The 21,778-nt window shown below is 35.4% G+C and overlaps 1 protein-coding gene across 2 annotated transcripts; it reads right to left on the bottom strand.

Moving 5' to 3' along the window:
* Window positions 1-693: 693 nt before the first annotated feature.
* Window positions 694-20,980, bottom strand: LOC128015931 (vesicle-associated membrane protein-associated protein B-like). Of its 2 annotated transcripts, none has more exons than XM_052600184.1 (6): window positions 20,692-20,980; window positions 10,921-11,073; window positions 6,617-6,720; window positions 5,253-5,333; window positions 4,872-5,045; window positions 694-3,710 (listed from the first exon to the last, which is right to left on the bottom strand). In XM_052600184.1, exons 1-6 carry the CDS (start codon window positions 20,747-20,749, stop codon window positions 3,549-3,551), a joined length of 732 nt encoding a protein of 243 aa, XP_052456144.1. In that variant the 5' UTR covers window positions 20,750-20,980; the 3' UTR covers window positions 694-3,548. The 2 variants fall into 2 exon arrangements, with proteins under 2 accessions (XP_052456144.1, XP_052456145.1); XM_052600185.1 differs by having other exon boundaries at window positions 694-3,707.
* Window positions 20,981-21,778: the final 798 nt, after the last annotated feature.

Below are 21,778 nucleotides of genomic sequence, written 5' to 3'. Positions count from 1 at the left end.
ATCTCTTCAAACGTGCAACAGGAATTCAACGACAGGTGTACTATCCATCATTTTGCTGTCACTATTAAAACAAATTAACAACATTAAAACACATAAGGCACACAACTCAAGAGAACACTGAAAATGTACTAAAGAAATAGTTAAGCCAAAAATTAAAACTGGCTGAAAATGTACTCACCCTCAGGCTGTTCAAGATGTAGATTAGTTTTTTTTCTTCATCAGAACAGATTTAGAGAAATATAGCATAAAATCATTTTCTCACCAGTGGATCCTCCACAGTGAATGGGTGCCGTTAGAATAAGAGTCCAAACAGCAGATTAAAACATCACAGTAATCCCCATAATTTGGGGTAAATTAAAAAAGTCTGGGAAAAAATGGATTTGTTTCTTACAAATATTTATCTTCACAAGACTTTAATTGATGGACTGTAGATTTTTCATTGATTAAGGTGATGTTTTTAATCAGCAGTTTGGACTCTCATTCTCATGGCACCCATTCACTGCAGAAGATCCTTTGGTGAGCAAGTGATGTAATGCTACATTTCTCCAAATCTGTTTTATGAAAAAACAAACTTGTTTACATCTTTATGGCCTGATGGTAAAGAGTCCATTTTCATCAAGTTTTTATTTTTGGGTGAATTTCTCTTTTAAACAGACACTGGAAACTAGACAAAAGAACGAACAAGACAAGAAATTTTGGACTGGGGTTTTATTGATTTAATTTGTTAAGATGCTACATAGTCCAACAAAGATGGGGTTTCTTTATATACCATTATAGACTACTTGACTAGGAATATCAACCTTAATTATCATCTTAGACTCATTTATTTATTTATATACATACGAAATGGTCACCTTCATGTTTACATCATATGTGAAGGTTTGGGGCACTATAATAAGGTCTAGGTATAATTACAAGCCAGCTGATTGGCTGATAGGTCCCCAAATCCCTCCCTCTCCATGGCAATCAAACTCCTTGATGAACTATACATAAACTGCAGTCCAAAAATCACTATACCCTGAACATCTCCTGAAGTTTTGTCGTTTGACAATACTGTAAGCTCCTCTGTTCTTCGAAATCCAATATTAGCCAAAGGTACTCAACTGAAACAAAAGCTTCTCAAGGAGGGGGGGCAGAAGAGAAACATTAAAGAAAAAGACACCGCCCACAACACCAAACTATGACACAAATACATATCAGGTCACAAAATGGTCCCCTGTAGGAAGAGTCTCTTTTGTGATATAATTTAGGCAAATTCACAAAGATCAGACCGTTGTGCATGGGAAGATGACATTCTTTATATGTAGTGCATTTTTATTACAAACAGTTCTGTGCAATAAAAGCTTTATTCATAACTTAAATCCAGACAAAACAACTAAATTAACATCAGAGGACAGCAAAGAAACAGAGGGCTCAGGAAAACAGTGCAGAAATGTCAGGAGTGTATTTTAATGCCATATGCTGTGAGATAAACCAGTGTTGTGTACATTTCAGACCACCGACAAGGCATATTGAAGCCATGCATTTATCTGGAAATGAGGTGTAGGCTTGGCATGGCTAAAATACAGGTTACAATACTCACATGTGTCAGTTTTTAAGGGAATAGTTGGCTCAAGAATCAACATTTTGTCACCGTTTAATCCCTGTCATGTTGTTCCAACCTCATTTTATTCACTTGAAACCCAAAAGGAGATGCCACGCAGAATGTCCAAGCTGTTCTTTTCCATAAAAGTAAATGGGGATTTATCTTGAAAAGAACAAGAAAGCAAAAAAAACATAAATGTGATCCAGACAACATCTGCACTATATGCTGAAGTCATATGATAGCAGACTGCTATTTTCCACTAGTAACCTTACCTAGGAGCTCTAAAATGTTAATGTATCATTATTTCATATAGTCTGCCAACATAGAATATCATGCAAACCCCAACTATTCATATGGCTTCAGACAACTTGGAATACAGTGCAAAAGATGTTTGGACGAGTTTTATAATACCTGCATGGTGCTTCTTCATCACCATCTATTTTCCTCGGTATGGAGGAAAAGCAAATCTTTGTGTTTCACAAAAAAGAGCTGGAACAACATGAACATTATGACAAAATGTTAAAGTTTGGGTTAACTATACCTTTAACTACTTTTTTGTTCTTTTTTTTTAGTGGGTAAAGTGTTTATGGACCTGTAAACTCTCCTCGTGGCATCTTCAGACAGAAAGTTCATAGGGAGAGAGACCTTCAACAAGTTGCATGTACATGGTGCATCAAAAGTATGCTTAGCAGCTGCACTATTACTGTATATAATGACTTGATCAATAAATTAACTCTGGTCTACAGGCAGCAAAACGGAAACAGAGGTGCCTGAAAAGGACATTTCACCTATGGAGCAGCTTAATAAAATATAAAGTCCTTTTTTTGCTCTCAACAGAGCCATGCATTCAAGCGCATATCCCTTACCAAAAGAAATCGACAATAATGAAAGGTGATTCTGATTCTGACAGGGAACTTGTTTTGTGCAAAGCTTCATCGAAAGTGTGGGTTTCAAAAAGCGTCAGCCCTGTGCCTTACCGACATACACAGCAGTTCAGAGAAATGTTGTTTCAAATGGTTTTTGGAGCAAATAATGTTTTCGGTTTCACCAACACTTTCCCAGTAACAGCAGATTGAAAGATCAGTCATTAACAGTACATTTCCTCGCTTTTTTCATTAAAGATGTTTGAATCCCAAAAGAATCCAATTGTGACCCAAGCCACTATGGGTGGTTTTGGCATTTGGATGTCAATTGGTGGCTGATTGCAAGTGAACATATGTGTGAAACGGTGATAAAAACATGGATATTTAGTGACATTATCTGATTCGCCGAGGAACTATATGTTGAATCATAGTACGTGCTGCTGGTACTCAAACATATCAGTCGGACTGAACGGATGAGGATGGAAGATATAAAATGCATGCTATTTAAACAACCGTGTGACTAGGGAAAAACCAGAAGGCTTGTTTTATCATTAACCTGAAGAGGGATTGAAAATATACAGGCTGAACTTCAGTGAACTGCTGCTTTAATGCAGGAAGTCTGCATATGCATAAATTAAATGCACATGTGACACATTTCAAAGACGTTTAGCATTTGTATACAGACTCAATTAGCTTTTGACCCACTGAGAGAAAAAAAAAGTGATAAAACAACATTCACTCTACCACAACTCAATCGCACATCTGGTGTTAGAAAATCCCTACAACATTTTTAGTGTTAAAATCTATGACATTTGTTATCTATTTGTACTTGCATCAGAAATAATTAAGGAACAGGGGCCAGAATGATTTCACAATTTTGAGGCAAGAGCTGTGTCAGATTATTATTAGTTTGATGATTTTTTTCTTTGCACATAACATGATGAAATTCCTTGATCTCTTTATTAATTTTACACACCTCACTAATCCAAAACTACCCAAATGATATGGTACTCGGATTAAACGGATTCTGCATTGGTTACTTTTCTGGTTTGTTTTTGTTACATCCGCAATGCATGCTTGCAGTGATCCCCTCTTGGATTTTACAAGGCCAACTTGCCTACGATGACACCCACGACAAAAAACAGCACAATTAGAGCGATCACCCTGGTGCTCAGCCCCTCCTCCTTCACTCTCATCGCTGGAGATGAGTGCGGAGCGGACATTACTGTGCTCTTCCTCATCCGCAGACCATCATCTTCCTGCTGGGGAGGCGATATAGAGGGGAAGTGGAGAGAGAAATGAAGATAGTTAGATGACAGAAATAAATTGGCCCTGTGCTGGTTTCATTAAACAAGGAGCAGTAATGGTCCCCAGGTGCAGGTTATCTTCAGTTCTCTCTCATATGTTTAAGCACTATGGTGAATGAGCACATAAGTCATGTGGTCGATCAGTATGTGTTGTTCACTGGCAGATACTTATTGTCAATAGCTAGAGAGCAGGATGGCAGATATTAATAGGGCATTTCTTAAAGGCAGCCTGAAAACTGACAAATGCCAAAGTTGTCATGAAAAACCTAAAATACCGTTTTTGGCACAAGTAATAACCACTTTAAAGATAAGACAAAATGTCTGTAATTAGATTTAAGACGGCATCTAGAGAAAGTGCCACCTTAAAGCACATTATAAAACATATTTTTTTTTTTTTTTTTACTTTTTATCATTTTTATTGTGTCTAAAATCAAGTTAGGTAATGAAGTGATCATACAAGAATTGGCCGAAAAGCATCTGTGTGTAAAACCCACATTTAACTTCTCTTTCCAGTCATGTGTATTGTGAAAAGCTCTATACAAATAAGTTTGAATTGATTTATTTTTAGTATACCTAATATAAATTCAATTCTGTTCTATACACTATCATTCAAAAGTTTGGGGTCAGATTGATTTATTTTTTGCAAGAAATATGGCGAGAGTATTGCCATTTGTAATGTTACATTTGAAATAATGATTTCTATTTCAAATAAATGCTATGCACCAAACATCCTGCACAAAATTACAGTTTCCACAAAAATATTAAGCACCAGCACAACTGTTTTCAACATTTATTAAAATAAGAAATGTTTCTTGAGCACCAAATCATCATCTCAGAAAGACCATGTGACACTGAAGACTGGAGTGATGGCAGCTGGACATTCAGCTTTGCACCACAAAAATTATTTACAGTTTAAAATATATTGAAATAGAAAAAGACAAATTCAGCCTCTGTGAGCATTACAAGACGAGACATTAAAAACTGTTACCAACCCTAGTCTTCTAAACTGTAGTGTATATAACGTAATATTACTCGGACAATTGAAAATAGAAAACAAGAATCTGATGTTTTATGACTACTGCTGACATTTGTGAGAATGCAATCAGCAATGCTCACCCTGATCTGTTTGTTCTCCTCTCGTAGCCGCTGCACCTCCGTCTGCAGTCTTTTACATTCCTCCATGATCTTCTTCACCTCTCCATCATCCAGACTGACCATGGACTTCATGGACAATGTGGATGATTCCGACTTTGATAGACTGGAGGATATCTTATTGCTTTCCATTTCATGCTGTGGCCACAATCAGGTTTGCACGCACGCACACACACACACAGAGAGAGAACGAATCATGAGCAAATGCATCCAAAAAAAGAGTCAAGAATCTGTTTTGCTTATTAGTTTTAGGTAAGGAAGCCAGGCCCACTGTCATTGTAATTTCACACACTGCCTAGAGCTCAGTGCTAACATGAGCAAGAACATGAAAACCCATCCACTCACTGTTTTCTCATTTTCAGAGGGCATCTCAAAGACACATCTCAGCTTGGAGTCCATCAGATCCTCGGGCTTGGCGTCCTTCCACTGCATGAGAGAAGAACAACATATGTAAACACATGCATACATATGATTATGCACCAAATAAACACCTCATGAGCGGTCCACAAACCCTAGCGACCTGCTTACATACACAGAAGTTTTAGGCTCATGAAGATTTCCCAAAAGAAATGTAGCTAATAGAAAAAGTACAACAGCATATTGAAAAAAGAAAATATCAATCTCTGAATAATTGTAAATGCTCAATCTGCTACAGTGTTTGAGTGCTACGTATTTCTCATGCAGAAGCTTCTCCACACACAAACTGAGCCAACTGTGAATGTTAGCTGTATTCAATTGCACATTGAGAGAGTGTTACAAATCAGTTATTTGTGAGGTTTCATTGTAGTTATATCTTAGAAGGTATAAACCTGGGTAGGCAGCAGACAGCGAGGCAGTCGGTTAGTTTTGGAGCCATCAACAGGAATGGTGGAAATAGCTCAGGACAGCGAATAAGTAGCCAGAACTCTGCTCTACATTCTCTCTCCGCTTCTCCATTCCTGACGTTTTCATAACCTATTTATCGTTGCATCTGTACATGCATTCACATTTTCAGCACACTCTGTTTAGGGCGTCATTCAGAAAGCTCCGAAAGAGTTATGAACATGAGATATGGATCGTAGTTTGGGCCCCAACAAGTGTCGCTGGAGTTATGTTACACTTATTTGTATTACTTGAACAGCAATCTCACACTAATTGTATCATATGGTGTTGCTCTATGCTGAGGGTTATCGTAATGTTATTGCTTACTGGCACTGCAGCACAATCTCTATGAAGCTTTTATATTGAAACACTAAAATAATGCAAAATACTTTTTTATGACCAGTAATGTTATTGTTCTGTTAACTAAAAAAAAAAAAGAAAAAAAAAAAAAGAAAAAACTGAAAATACATTAACACACGAATATTAGATGAAAATGTAAACTTAAAAACAAACAAAAATAAGACATGTTGTCTTGGAAGCTAACTTAAAGAAGTACTAATATTATTAAACCTGAAATGAAAATCAAATAAAGCAAAAAAAACAAAAAAACTAATAAAAATGATAAAAGCACATAAAATGACTCGAGCATAAACTAAAATTTTACCTTCATTTAGCAGTTTCAAAATATATTTTGGACTAATTATAATCAGCAATGGTTTTATAATCCATTAAATATACAGGCTCCATAGTGTTAATAAAAAGGAGCACATGCGACTAAAAGCCGATGTTTCTGAACAAGTGAACGAGTGTAAAGCTTGAGAAAGCAGGTGGCATGGATCAGTACTCACCACTCCCTCAGTGTCCGTCATGTCAGGTGGAGCCAGCAGAGACTGTACCATGAACTTGTGTTTGCTTTTCTCATTCGGATCATAATCGAATGGTTGCAGCATCACTGTAGATAAACAAACACAAGAACATAAATACATACTGAACAATTCATTTAGCATTTTCCAGATTTTTTATTAACATGATAGTCAAAAGAGGACAGGAAATAATGGGTGGATGGAGGAGGAACCGATTTGGGAAATGAGCCAGATTCAAACCTGCGTTGCCTACATGAGCACCAAAAGCTAGGCCATGGCTCCAACACAATCTCTGCATTTTAAGGAATAAGAAAACTGTAAAACTGCATGCTATTAGTATTAGTAGGAGACAAAGGCGTCTGAGCAGTCCAAATGTGATAAAATACTTGGGTGTCAAGCATTCATGTTTCACAGAAAATGATTTAGTTATTCATTGCATCTAATCCCACTACAAACATTGCTGATAAAAACTTCAGTGGGCCCAGAAGGCCAATTTTTCTTACAGCTTCTAAACAGTGTTTTTCACGTTAATAATTACACATTCAGCCTTTAACTCAAACCAGGTGTCGGTGTGAGGAAGTTCACGTCTACAACAGCACCATCCAAAAACGGCCATGTTTATTTGATGTCATTCCAATGAACAAAAGCTAATTTACAGCTTTTACCATGATTTCTTACACCTGGCATGCGAGGGCTCTGGCACGGTTGAAAATGGTATTAAAAGGCTGAATTCACCCCCAACACCCTTTTTAAGAGAGACAATTCAGATTCAAAAGTGTATTTTTTTAACATTGGGGGTGAATGTCTGTGTGATTTTGGAAAACTGCTGCTTAGTTTCATTAAAAACGAATGATTTTTAATTTCAAAGCATCTCTTAGATGTGGCTACTACTGCAGGGCACACAGAAGGTGCATGCCAACTCCCCTGCAAGTTAAAAACCTCACTCTGGTTTTGTGTGCCATTATGGCAGTCAAGCACCATTGACATTGCAAACCAAAAACAGACGGCTGAGACAGATCGGGAATGTACGGTTTTGTCAGTCCCAATCTTCCCGCCTACACTTGAAAGAACAGTGTTTCACAGTATTTTACAATATTAGTGTTTTACAGTATTTAACGCTGCTTTGGGTGCACATAAGAAACTTCTTTAAAAAAACTAAAGAAAAAAAACCAACAAATTGTACCAAGTCCAAACTGTTGCACTGCAGAGTAGATGGCGTAATGTGTACATCACAATCCAAATGACAAAAACCTTAATGTTTAGACTGAAACAATTATATGCAATTAGATCTCAAACCACATGCGAATATGAAAAACAGATTTACTGTTTTTTATCTAATGTTCAGACTACAAATAACTGATTAGACTTGAGTTGGACAAACCAAAAAATCTCATTTTTGCTGCCTGTCTAAACAAAGCCGGAGACTATATAGTCTAAGAATGAAGCGTTCTTGTTCTGAACAATAAAATGGACGGCTCCATGCTGACTGTGATTGACAGTTCTTTCTGGCAGTTCAGTAATGACACAATCCAACACGAGGAAGGCAGAGATTTAATGCTGATTAAAGGAGGAGAGCATTCCTTCTTTAACAAAGAACATCTTTATGTCATGCTTAAACGTGCAAAATATGGAAAAGGTTAGCCTGAAGATGGTTGAAAAATTACAAGAAACACAAAAGATAAAAACAACAACCAATGCAATCTATTTAGAATGAATCTGATTGTGTTTGGCCATTTTAATGTGATTGACCTGATAAACATCAACTAGGGTTGCATGATTAATCGCGATTGTGCACACATTTAGCCAGTAAAGCCAGTTCTGTGATTAGCAGTAAATCTCCTTCACTTGCTTTCAGGTGGAAAAGCATTTACTACACAGAGCCGTAGTTATCTGACAAGCTATGCAAAATCATGTTCGTAATCGCAGGCGATATAATTGGAGGATATAAAATCAACTAAATCGTGGCAGCTGTTTGCATATCTTTTTAGTGAACTATGGCTCGGTGTAGTAAATGATGCTCCATCTGAGAGCATGTGAAAATACAACATTTAATAACATGTTTTAACTCCAAATTAATTTCATAACGTCAGTCGAGTGTTAAAAATAAATCCTTATGTGAGATGATGTGGCTTCTTAGAATAATTAAGGGACACAATATTTAATTGGATTGTAAGCAGTTATAATGGTTATGTCGATTAGAATTTCTTTATAGATATACTTTATTATGATAAATTATAATAAGAACTCCTCAGATAAACCATATATTGCCGTAGCTGTTTTTAGGTCATGTTGAATCAATGAAAGCAGTTAAGTCTTCTGTTTATTCAGTTGTAGCGATTTCCTGGATTTCTTCTTCGGGGCATATTTGGATTTTTAGCGCAAAAGCCCTCTGGCCTTTGGATGGATACGCTGAAAGATACGCATGCCAATAGCTTCTTCTTGCCATTTAAATTCGATTAACTGTGAAGCCCTAGCAATGTATGAGCAATGTAGAAAGTTGAGAATTGTTCATGTCCTGAAAGGTCCTTCTGAATCTCCTTTTTGTTTTGAAACCACCTTTGGCACCATTTCTGTCTTTAACACAAATTTTGTGAGTTGCCTGCACATGATGTTCTTTCTTGTATTCTTAGAAGAGAACTATTTCAAATCACACTGAGCTGGTGTGGACAACAGCATAAAATGGTTTCCTGGACAATGTGAATTCAAGCGATGATAAAAACTACAACAAATCACCTGACTGCAGACAATCATTCCTCTGCATAATTAACTGGATCCCTGGAGATAAAAAGCGAACCACGCTATTAATTATGAAACATGACCTCCGATTCCCCTCGGGAAAAACGGTGAAGCTATAATAGAGAGAGGGAGAAGATGTGAGGAAATCCAGACAACATTAATGGTTTGGAAAAACGCACGTAACATACTAAGTTCCAAAGGTTCTAAGTCACAGAAAGGTATTAACAAGTAGAATAATTTTAATATAATAATAAAAAAAAATATTATAATTAGAATAAATTATAATTATGAACTTATTAGACCAACAGGTAGGATTCAAATAAAATCTATCTTCAAATGTGTCACCAGGATAAGAGTTCTGACATGTATATATTCATAAGAAATTAAATTAAAATACAATTACAATTATTACTTTATTGCAAAATGTATTAGACAGAAAAAACTAAATTGTGTCAGTCACACTAGTCAAACCTATTTTCTGTTGTAACTAGCAGCGTTACAATCACAATTACCAGTAACCCCAAACATTACTTTACATTTCGAAATTTCAGTGCAGAATTCTTTTTTTTTATTTTTTATGTTGCTGCTAGTCAAACAGTCATACAAGCATTACATAAGGGTGACATTTTTAGATGTGTCATTTAAAACACATAAGTCCTCCGACATGAACTCGACAGAAGTAGAGTTTCTGCAATCAGAACAGATTTGTGTGGGATTCAGAGCCTGAAGTTGTTGTTTATGAACTGTCAATGACAAATAACTTCAGAACCCAGACTGACAGTGATGTCTGAGAACGGATGGAGACGAGAGGCTCATCTCACAGATCTGGATAAAAGTCAAAAGCACATTAAGTGAAATCCGTTGTGTATCCGCTGCGGTTTACACGCCATGGACGAGTTAGCCTGTCATTGATTCAAATAGCAGTCAAGAAAAATGGTGTGAGTCAGAGCTATTGTACATATTGACAGGGACCAGGCATCTCACCATGGAGAGAAATCCCAAAACACTGGAATCAACATGGAATAATGAGAGCAATTTAAGAACGTCCATTAGATTCCAAGAGGCGCTGAGATTTCAAAGGAGTTGAGTTATTAGGAAAACTCTCGAAGGTCTCAGACACCAACAACTGTTGTTACAAAAATATCTCTTGGTTATGTAAAGGCTTTGGTCATGCACAAAGAGCAGTTGGGTAATAGATATAAAGGTGCTGTAACAGAAACATTTCCTTCATTTTGCCAACCAGAGTATCTCACAGGAGATGCGTTTACGCCAATGTCTTCATTAATCTGAATGTAGTATAACTATTCTCAACTTTGCCGCATTGATGGACACAGAAACATCATATCATAAAGTCACTGTTTCTCAAGTCACTGAAACTGGAAAAAAAAACCTTCACTTTTCATTATTTGGAATTAGATTTTAATGTGTTCATGTATATCTTTGAACTTTGCAACAAGTGTACTTTTGTATTGGTATTTGCATTGGTAAAGTTGGGGCATAGCTTTAAAGTCTTAATTTATTGTGAATAACATCAAAAAGACAAATGATTTTACCAGAGACGTTGATTGAGGTTCCAGCATCAATCACTCCGCTGTTTGGCCGCACACAGTATCGGCGCGGTGCAGTCGTCTTTACTTTAAAGCACACATTTCTGTCTGTGGGGTTAGCAAGCTTTAGGGTGGCGGTCACCACATCTGTAAATGGACCTGAGGGGAGAAAAAGAGGATATAACTGTACATTCAAAATGCACTTAAATGATTTTAGGGTGTTCAGTTTGCACTGCAATTCAGTTTCTAGGGTACACTGGGTGGTGGCTTTCCTACAAAAATATCTCAAACTGATCAAGTGCAATATCTGCAGCCAGACTGCTCTTAATGTCCACATCGATTTACAACTCATAACCAACAAATCAAATTAGTGGCACATTACAAAGTTTAGTGATACATCAAAGGCCAAAATACCACAGTACTGTTCTCAACTCTGGCACTCGCTTTACACTGCGGCAAAGAATAAGGGTGATTTTCAGGAAAATGGAACAAACTGAATTTGTTCTGCCAAAGGCTGATGCTAATCAGTCCACATCACAGAATCAATATATTTAAACAGAGAGTGGAGACTTGAAAACAATATGGGGACAGAGAGAGAAAACGGATTTCAAAATCTTGGGGTCAGTAAAATGTTTAATGTTTTTGAATGAAGTCTCTTGTGCTCACCAAGGCTGCATTTAATTGATCAAAAACACAGTAAAAAAGTATATTCTGCAATATTATTACAATTTGAAATAACTTTTCTATTTTAATAGATTTTTTAAAAGACTGCATCATTACTGCAGTCTTCAGTGTCACATGATCCTCCAGAAATCATACTAAAATGCAGATTTGCTGCTCAAGAAACACTTTGTTCTTATCATTGTTTAAAATAGTTGTGCTGCTCAATATTTTTGTGCAAACTTACTTTTTTTTAAAGGATTTTTGACCAAGAAAAAGTCCAATAGAACAGCATTTATTTGAAACAAATCTTTTGTGACAAAAAATGTCTTCTGATTAACTGAATGCATCCTTGGAAATAAAAGTATTAATTTCTTTCAGGCCAGGCTTTTGAACAGTAGTGCATTTCACACTGCATTTTAACTTAAAAGGGATTTACAAACGGACCATAGTGAGCCAATTAAATAATAAGAAAAAATATTTTTATCTTTGGCCTAAATATCTGTCCTTCTTTTTTGTTACCCTGAAAGTATTTGCCTTTATACAAGGGAAATTAGTTTGGCTGTAATGCTCAGACAACTAGGGCTGCATTAACGTTCGGCCGATCATGATCGTAGCAGCACTACAGACAACTTTCAAAATAGTAAAACCAACATGACAAAGAATTGTGATAAAATCATGAATCGTGATATTTAAATAAATAAATAATCGAGATATCATATTTTTCCATATCGCCCACCCCTACATCTAGTGTTGCTTTTGTAAATAAAAATGATGACTAAATATCCTCATCAACGAACCATTATCACATGATGAAAACAAGACGAGAAGCAACATAAATGCTGGTCATGTGACTATAATTAAATGTATAATGCAATATTGTTGACGAATAAAAACGAGACTAAATGTGGTTTACAAAATAAAAACTATGCTAAAATGTCTCTTCATTTAGTTGGCGAAAATGAGACAAAACAAAATGTTATAGTGTTATCTCATTTAGTCGCGTTATCATCATTTTGCAGTATTTCTGTTTACTGTGTCTCACTTCAAGGGCTGCATCAGGTCGTACTGTGCAGACGCAGGCGACGTCACTTCCTCAAGCCCCACTCACGGCATTATTTAAGTAAGAACGTCACTAAAACGACACCTTCATACAAAGACTAGACTAAAACGAAAATTAAAACAAGCCGCCAAAAACACTTGTAGCCTAGCATCCGGCATCTTTTTGCTTGTTTCTCCTGGAAATAATTTTCGTTTTAACGTTAAATTTAATATGTATGAGAAACATACAGTATATGACGACATTAAATTGAACGTTTTGAGTGGGAAATTATTTGGTTTCCCCTTCATGGTGCATTGGTTTCTGCTCAAACAGAAAGAGTAGATAAAATCTCTGTCCGTCAAAGATGAGTTATGGTGCCAAGATTTTGTCTCATTCACAAAGATTGCTTTTTCTTTTAATGTATTCAAGGCCACATAAAACTGAATAATTTACAACATTTTTTATTCCATGATGTGACATATTTCCATGAGAAACAGGATTTTCAACAAGAAGCAGGACTTTTGTGCAAGATATTAAATTTTGATTATCGATTACAAAGGTAAACAATTCAAATTGTGCCCATACATAATCACAGATACATCGAGTCATTTCTGATTCAACGTTGATTTCATACATGCTAGTTCAGTCTCAAACAGTGCCACACATCAAGTATACAACACCTCATCTGAGTTCATTCTATTAAACCAGTTAAATTATTGAGAGGCTGTGACACTTGAAACCCATAGTGAGGCGGAAAGACGCAGATGAACTAAGCGCCTTGGGCCTTTAAAACCTCAATAGAGAGACAAACATTGCACAAGACCTAACAATGGACTTGGACCTGGCCAAAAGCCTAACGCTCCAAGTCATTTCCATTCATACAGACCTATATGGAGAAACTGATACAAATAGGGTAAAAATAATTGCAAAGCATGAGTCATGCAGAAAAGGATCTTTCTTTCTTTGTATTAATTTCATTAGGTAAATCATAACGTCACCAATCAATACCAATAGCCTAAAAGGAACCAAACACTAAATTTATGAAGAAAAAAAAACACCCCTATATGATAAGGATAGGTATTTTGAGTATCAAATAAAAATAGAAGAAACTAAAGTGTGGAAGTATACTTACAATATCCATATGTATCATGTATGTAATTTTAATGCTATTACCTTGAGTAGATATTTAAAGATGGCCCTCTTTAAGCATGACTGTTGAAATGAAATGGTAAACTTTAGAATAAGTCTGAATTTGAAACATTAATGAAGGATGATAAAAACTGTAGAAGTATTGTTCCTTGTTAAAGTGTTAATTTCAATATTTACTCATACACTTTTACATTTTAAAGTTACTTCTGTTAACAATAGTTAATGATATATGAACAATATTTAATTTTTTATTCATTTACAATGTATGATTCAGTACTGTTTTTGTTTTTAATAGTAAATACTATTTTAGTTTTTGTTCAATATCCATTAAAAAAATTATCAGTTGATTAATTGTTGTCGGCAAGTGTGGTCCAACCTAGCTATCGGTATATCGGTATGCATTAATAAAGTAAAAAGATTTTTTAAAAAAACTATATAAACATTTAAAAAAATTGCAGCTATTGAGTAATGCATACTTTACATAATTATTACTAAAAGCCATGTAGCCTCACTTAAGACATTCATTTTTTTTTCCTTAAGAGGATCCTCAGTTTGACCTCCAGAGTCAGACCGAGCTTTCAGAAAGTTCCAGGATATTCTGCAGACACAAAACATTTTCCTCTGAGAACCTTAAAAAAATGATTGTACACATCATTTACAGTTGAAGACGCTTTTCTGCCAAACAAGGTACTGCGGTGGAAAAGCTTTGAGCGATTTTACTTTCCTTTTGTACGGCTCGGAAAGACCCAACACATCTGTCTACAGTAATGCAGTATTCATCTGCAAGGAGAAATATTTGGCATCCACACATGTGCAGATGTGACTTGTCTTTCCAAATCGGCATTTCAACATCTGCCTCTCGTTTACACCCTGCTTTACAGCCCTAAAACATATTTATTACAGGACCATTTCATGATCATTATAATAATTCAGTTATTCAAGGTCTGAATCAATGAGCACTTATGTAACTTCACCACATAGGACAAGGTATTATTAGGCCAAAAAGGTGCAGCCCTACTAAATCAAACAGATGTCACGGTATCTTAACAGCTTTGCCACATTACTACTACAACTGGGTCACCTTGAAATCTCAGAGGGATGAAGCCATCGTTTGTACTTCCCCAAATCACATATAATTATTTGCTGAGGCTACTTCAAGATCTCCACAGATGAGTCTCAGATTCAGACGCTTTAAATAATAAGTGGCATGCCTGGACGGTTGGGTTATTGTTACCTGAAGTTACTTGCTACTCAAGAGAATCACTGACTTTTCAATGAAGTGTATTGTGGGGGCGGAGTCTGAGGCAGGAGGCCTGGCCTAATTTAAATTTGAATAAGAAATGAAGTTGCTGTGGGTCCTTTATGGTGAACGACCGATCCTAGCAGCCGCCTCGGGTGGGAGAAAGTCATTTCCAGTGCTGAGAAATAAATGCACTGTACCTCATTTATAAAACATAAGTCTGCAACTGTACTTTGGACTACACCTAACAACTACGAATGAGATTTGAGATCTCCACAGCTTTGTTTAGAATGCCTTAATGTAAAGTTGGCTTTAAAAAAAAAGTAGCTTTGATTTAGAATTTGTTTAAATCATGACTATGAATTCAATGCTTATCTTATAATTCAATTAAATTATTTAGAATTATTTTATGCATGTATTAAATCGGGCCAAATTGAATACAAGTAACAGAAGATGCATGCCTTCAAAGAAAAATATGCATTCAGAAGGATGCATTTCTAAAAACATTTTACAACTTAATACAGTCAGCCATGAAACGTTCATGGTGCTAAGAAAAAATGCTTAGACCTAATGATGCTTGTCCAGTGTCAGGAAAATGATATACAGGGCTCCAGACAAAAACAAAAATCCACTTAAAAGAGCCACTGGTTCCTTTTAAGAAATACAAAAGGTGCCAAATTATTTTAAACGCCACAGAATAAATGTGTTTTATTGATCTATTTTAAACACCTTAACATTTCAGTCATACTTTCATGAGTTAATCATGCATCAGAATTTTAATCCATCTTTTAGATGGTCAGGGAACTAAGGTTCACTTAAAGTGAGAATTAAACATCTTTCCCAACTTGAGAAGTATACAGTAACAAAGAATTTAATATTACACAGAATCTATGCCAATATCATGGATCATAATGTCAGCATCACTTGGCCATTATATAGGAGATGTTGAATCTTTAGTTCTTCGCATTTGGTCTCATCACGTACAACAGATAAAAATACAAATAAACAATATAGCGCATATATTAAGCAAAATGGTCCTTTTTATAGTTATTTTGGATGCCAAAAGATTATTGTTCTTAACCCAAATAAAGCATTTTTTTCTTGTTTTAGGCATAAAACCTCACAGAATTACATATGATTTCTCTGAACAGACGACTTATGTTATTTTGCTTTTCAAGTAAATAAATTTTTTATGGATACTATGGCTGTCACTTTTGTGAAAAAATCATTTTCGATTTTTGAGACATAAGTGTTCATTGAATCGATTGTAAAATCAATTTTCCATGTCTAGAAAAAGACGTTTCCTTTTTCAACGTCAAATAATGGACGAACGTAAAGAGATCGCTGGAAACACACAAGTCACCAATATTTCTTATTTATTGGCATGAAGATTTGTGGAGAATAACAAACAGCATACAGCAAAAAATATATGTGCAGAGGGGACGGCTGCCATAACAAAAGAAAAACATAAGTGCAGGCTTCAACCCGGCTGCATTAATTTATATACAAAAATCTCCAAGATTATTTTAAATAATGGTTCAATCCATTTCAAACAACTGTTCAAAAAATTTAACTTTAAATGGACTTGAGAACAGGCCATGTGTTTTTTTTTTTATTGAACGTAAACAACATAGGCTAGGCGGCACTAATTAAATGCGCAAAAAGGCTAGGGCCATTACAAATTTATTGGACAGGAAAACAAGTCGATCAACATTTTCGGGGTCCAGAGCAGAGCATTTTTTTAATCACTATATGTCCAGCTGTTGAGAAGACGCACTCCGACCGCACTGATGTCTCAGGGACATTCAGGTACAGCTGCGCAAGGTGGGATTATTACTGCCAATTTTCAACCACAAAAGCTGGTCACTGTCAGCTTGCAATGGTCCTTTTCATAACTCAGAATCTCCTGTAACTACTGCGCCGCGAGACCTCCAGATGCGCGTAAACGCATCTTTACATTGACTTAACATTGAAATCATTCGCGCCAGGCGCTCTATTCGCGTTTGGTGTGAGCGCAGCATAAGAGGTCGCTTTCGACGTCACTGGGTCTTATAGGTGTTTAAAATTGCTGGTATTTTTTGTCTAGCTTTTGCAACGCATACTGCACTTTCGGAATTCTTTATTTTCTTTTTCTGTTTGTTTGTGAGTTTTGTTACATCCAAAGATCACCAAAGGAAAACTAAGCAATAAAAAGGTGCAATGGTTACACAGTCATTAGCCTTCAATATCAGTGTTTATGAAAGGTTTGGCTGTTGATAAGTTGTGTGTCAGCTGTTCTTTTCAGAGTTTATTCATTAATCATCTCTAATATAAGACAAGCTTCAGACAGGAACCACTATTAAACAGTTAGCAATAAGTATTTTGACTACGAACTTAATACACTGGGGAGAACAAATGGCATTGAGAGATATCTGGCATCGATACATAACTCCTGCAGCCATGAACATTTCTAATGTCACCTCTCAAGCTGCTGGTGTGAACAGGCAGGAGAACTGCTCTCATTTTTGAAACGCCTAAACAATGAACCAAAGACCATGGCATTATAAACAATAACATTTATAACTTAAGGTTTACAAAATGCCCTGGTTAACCCGAGACAATATACAAGCTGTGTCCACTGTGTCCTGACAAATGACTACAAGAGGAAGAAAACTACAGGAGCAAAACTGATGAAAACTTTACATTTAGAGCATAATTCAGAAAACCAGCCAGTATGATACTACTTACATTTGAAATTATTATCAAAATTAACTTTTTTTGTCCATTCTGTTAGACAACATTTTGTAATAATACTTCCTTAAACAACAATACAAGTCAAGAATATTAATTTGTACTGATTTCAAAGCATATTAAAGCAAAACAGGAATGGCCCAGGGATGGGAAATTCTAGATGAGAATGTAATCAACAGTACAACAATAAAATGTCAATATTTTGAAATATGACATCAACTAGTGTGTATAACATACTTGTTTTCAGCATATAAAGTTTCAGATGGAGTCAAAGGCACTTTTACCCATTCAAAGCAAATGCATAAACTAATAAAATGTACGTCCTGATTGTAATACCAGCTACTTTGGATAAAGGCGTCATCCAAATGCATAAATGTAAATGTAAAGTTGAGCTCAATGTGCTTTCATTGAGCTCCTTAAAGGGACAGTTCACCCCAAAATTAAAATTCTGTCATCATTTATTCATCCTCATATCTTTCCAAACCTGTATAATGTTCTTTCTTCTGTGCAACACAAAAGAAGATATTGTGAAGAATGTTGGGAACAAAACTGACAAAATAAACATATTTCTAAATATAAATAATGATCTTATTTTATGTTACACATAAAAAATGTAAGGGTAAGTAAATGATGACAGAATTTCATTTTTGAGTTAACTATCCCTTTTAGTTGTGCATGAACAAAAGAAGATCACATGAGAATTGTCAGTACAGTAATTGTTTAGCAGCATTCTGATTGGCTGATTATTCTGTAAATGTGATAATGCCTCCTATAATGTTCACAAACTATCTGCAAATAAGCCTGAATGGGTCATACTAGTGGAATTGGACAGCCTAACTAATAACATACCCAACAAAGACATTTGCGGAAGTGGCGGTTTGAACATGTTTTGTCTGTGCCTGAAACTATTGTTAAACCTGAAGTGTTTACAGAGGATTTATCGACTAATGGACTGGTTAATACTAGCAATTATTGACCGTTGTGGTGAATAGGAAAGCTGCATACACATTACACAATGATACTTATGTGAGTTGAGATGAAACCGATTTAGTGACTGATCTGTAATGGATTATTGAAAAATAAAAAATAAAGGGCGGGGACTTGGTTCCTTCATTAAATGTTGACTGAATTTTGAAATGTGGGTGTTGCACTCAAAAATGGAGGCAGATTAATGTGAGCTTACAGCTAAATCATGCTTAAATATGTTAAAATACAATATATACATGTATGAATTATTCACAAAATGATCAATAATATGAATTTAGAAAAAATGCCAACTTCGATAAATACTAGGCCTATGGTATAAACATACAACAATATAGCATTGGTCTGTTGTGAATAGTAATTGTTGATGCCTATACCTTTTAACCTTAAACTGGGTAAACATTAAATAGCACATGAACATACATGTATGGAATGGACTAAAAGTCCCAAACCTTCTCATTTCAAAAGTCTGAAATGCTAATTTGAATGAATGATAAGTTGTTTTTACAAAAATCCCAATTTAAGTTATTTCACCACAGAGTGATATCCATGTCAAAATCAGCCAAAAACAATCAACTTGCCTCACCAAAAGAAGCCAAAATACATGACCCAATTATTCGGGGTTACAAATCTAAACATGAGAAGAAATTAAGCTTGACTTTGACAGCGGTCATTCAGAGAAATAATGTCAAGTAATGACACAGAAATATCACATAAAATAAAGACATACATTCTTTGTTTATAAGCTAAACCCTAACATGCAAAGTGACACCATTGCTTTCTGGAAATAACCTAATTAATAGGGTTGTAAAATTAATAGAATTTCTAATAGTGAATACAATTAGGGATGCCATAATTATGTAATCGTTCAAAGTGGCAATTAATCGTTCAAAGTCCACCTATGTTATTCGGCATGCTTAATACGCGTTTTTCTTTCTACAGGTTATCTTAAAGGGTTTTCCATTGTTTTAATATTGGTTTTAGTGTAACATTATGATAACATGCATATTTTTGCTTTATTTATTTAAAGAAGAAACCAATGCAAAGTTGACATTTGAAGCTTATATATTGATAATATTCAGTCTTGTGACTGGCTTGAAGACCGGGAGGGCAAAACACCCATAGAACTGCAGCACAAGCCGATCAATTTTCCCTCTGTTTCACAGCCGCAAATATTTATTATCACCTCTCATAAAACAAATAAAACAAAGGTATGTGAGATTTACTGAATTTTACTACTTAATGCAAACTGCGTAAAAATCCCAAATCCCTCCAGGTGGGCGTTCCAATGAGTGAGTGACGTCATGTCAATACTTTCAATAGAAAGCAATAAAAGTTTTTCAGTTAAGAGTGTTTTCAGCTTGTTTATTTTCATATCATATCAAATTAAAATGGTTCTTGGTATAAACCATTCAATGGAAACTATAATAACCGTAATAATCGCAATTACCGTTTAAAGAGAATAATCGACTATTCTTAGTTTGTCATAATCGTGCAACCCTACTTCATAATAAACCACAAAAAAAAAAAAAAAAAAAAATTTTATAAGCGACTCTATTTAAAAATGTAATGTAAAGTCGCTAATAATAAGCGGACCTGGCAACACCGGTTGCACCACTTCATACAAACCGAATTACAGAGCCTGTATGTAAGGCCTAAAACAGGCTAGCTCTAGCTAACGTGCCTGTCAGTCTTCTGCTAAACCCAGTGAGCACTTGATTTACCCTTTGCTCTTTGACATGAAGGACATTTGATGTCATTCAAAGAAGAGTCTGGAGTCGAAAACGATTCACCATTACGGCGCTGCGCCATAATTATTATGATTAAGTTACAAGGTCTGAGGCCTGTCAGAAACGCCATCTCACCGCCTCCTGCTGCCCTTAACCCCTATATAAACACGTCGGCCGACCCTCCCTTTTTGTGCCAGGCGTTAGAGCCGCTAGTTCACGGCCGTGTCGGTCTCTCAGCTCACCTCGAAACCTCAGTTCGTGCTGCGGTTCTAGAAGCAGGACCTGCTCTTGCCTGGCCATCTCCCACTGCGCTTCAAACGCGTCGACTGCTGCGCTGACGTCCGCTCGAACTGAAGGTGACGGGCTTAACGGTTGAGGCTGTCGATGAGGACTTCTGTTACATTTATTGAAATAAAAACTCCACAAGGCAGTGGAAATAGCTCAGTGTTACCCGATCCACCAGCGACTGTTGTGATGCAGCAGGAAGAGAGGCTGGCTGTGACGTCACTGCCCCTGCAGTATGTACTGAGTAGTGGCGACTGATGTGAGCAGAAGGGTGTAGAATGAGGGTGAGGGTGGGCGTGGTCTTTATGGCTCATGTTATGGTAACTTTGCAGTAGTATATTCACATATTTGCATAATATATTAACATACCATGACGACTAAAGAAACTGCTTATATTTTGTAGTTTTAAAATAATTGTTTTTATTATTATATTAATATTAGGTTATATATTAAAACTATTAAATATAGTTTTTAATTATAACATAATATAGCCTGATAAAAATACATAACATTATAAATAATTTTTTCCAATTTCTTAAATCTAAAAATAAAATAAATAGACAAATAGAAAATCGGATATACAAATATAAAAAATTATATACAAATGTATATATTTTATTATATAATTATTTCATTTAATATAGAATTATTTCTTATTGATTAACCTTTTATTTAAAATATACAGAATATTTGATCTAATAAATAAATAAATAAATAAACAGCAAAATGTTTATAAGGTAACTGAAAATAATGAAATTATTTGTATTATATACTTACAGTACATAACTGTAAGTATATTACAGTATATAATATTGAATTATATTGTATTAATTAAAACATAGTTATAGTTATATTAATATAATTATACATATAATTATACATAAGCATAAAAATAATAATAATAATAAGAGACATGGGGTATTTGAAAAATAATTTGTCACTTCAAAAAAGTTTAAAGGTAACTAAAAATAGTGAAATATTTAAAAGAATTCATGTTATTTGTGAACTACCCCCCAAAAGTTGGACTTGTATGTAGATTTGAGA

The sequence above is a fragment of the Carassius gibelio genome, chromosome A6, assembly GCF_023724105.1.
Source record: "Carassius gibelio isolate Cgi1373 ecotype wild population from Czech Republic chromosome A6, carGib1.2-hapl.c, whole genome shotgun sequence".
NCBI classification, from domain to species: domain Eukaryota; kingdom Metazoa; phylum Chordata; class Actinopteri; order Cypriniformes; family Cyprinidae; genus Carassius; species Carassius gibelio.
Note: the sequence above shows the minus strand (reverse complement) of the source record. Positions and strands in the feature narration are given on the sequence as shown.

What these genes read in the sequence shown, in the direction of transcription:
- LOC128015931 (XM_052600184.1), bottom strand. Translation starts at nt 20,749, where the DNA reads ATGGCCAGGCAAGAGCAGGTCCTGCTTCTAGAACCGCAGCACGAACTG. An exon ending in GCACGAACTGAGGTTTCGAG is followed by an intron (nt 11,074 to 20,691) that starts GTGAGCTGAGAG and finishes TTCTCCCCTCAG; the next exon opens with GTCCATTTACAGATGTGGTG. An exon ending in CCTCTGAAAATGAGAAAACA is followed by an intron (nt 5,046 to 5,252) that starts GTGAGTGGATGG and finishes TTGTGGCCACAG; the next exon opens with CATGAAATGGAAAGCAATAA.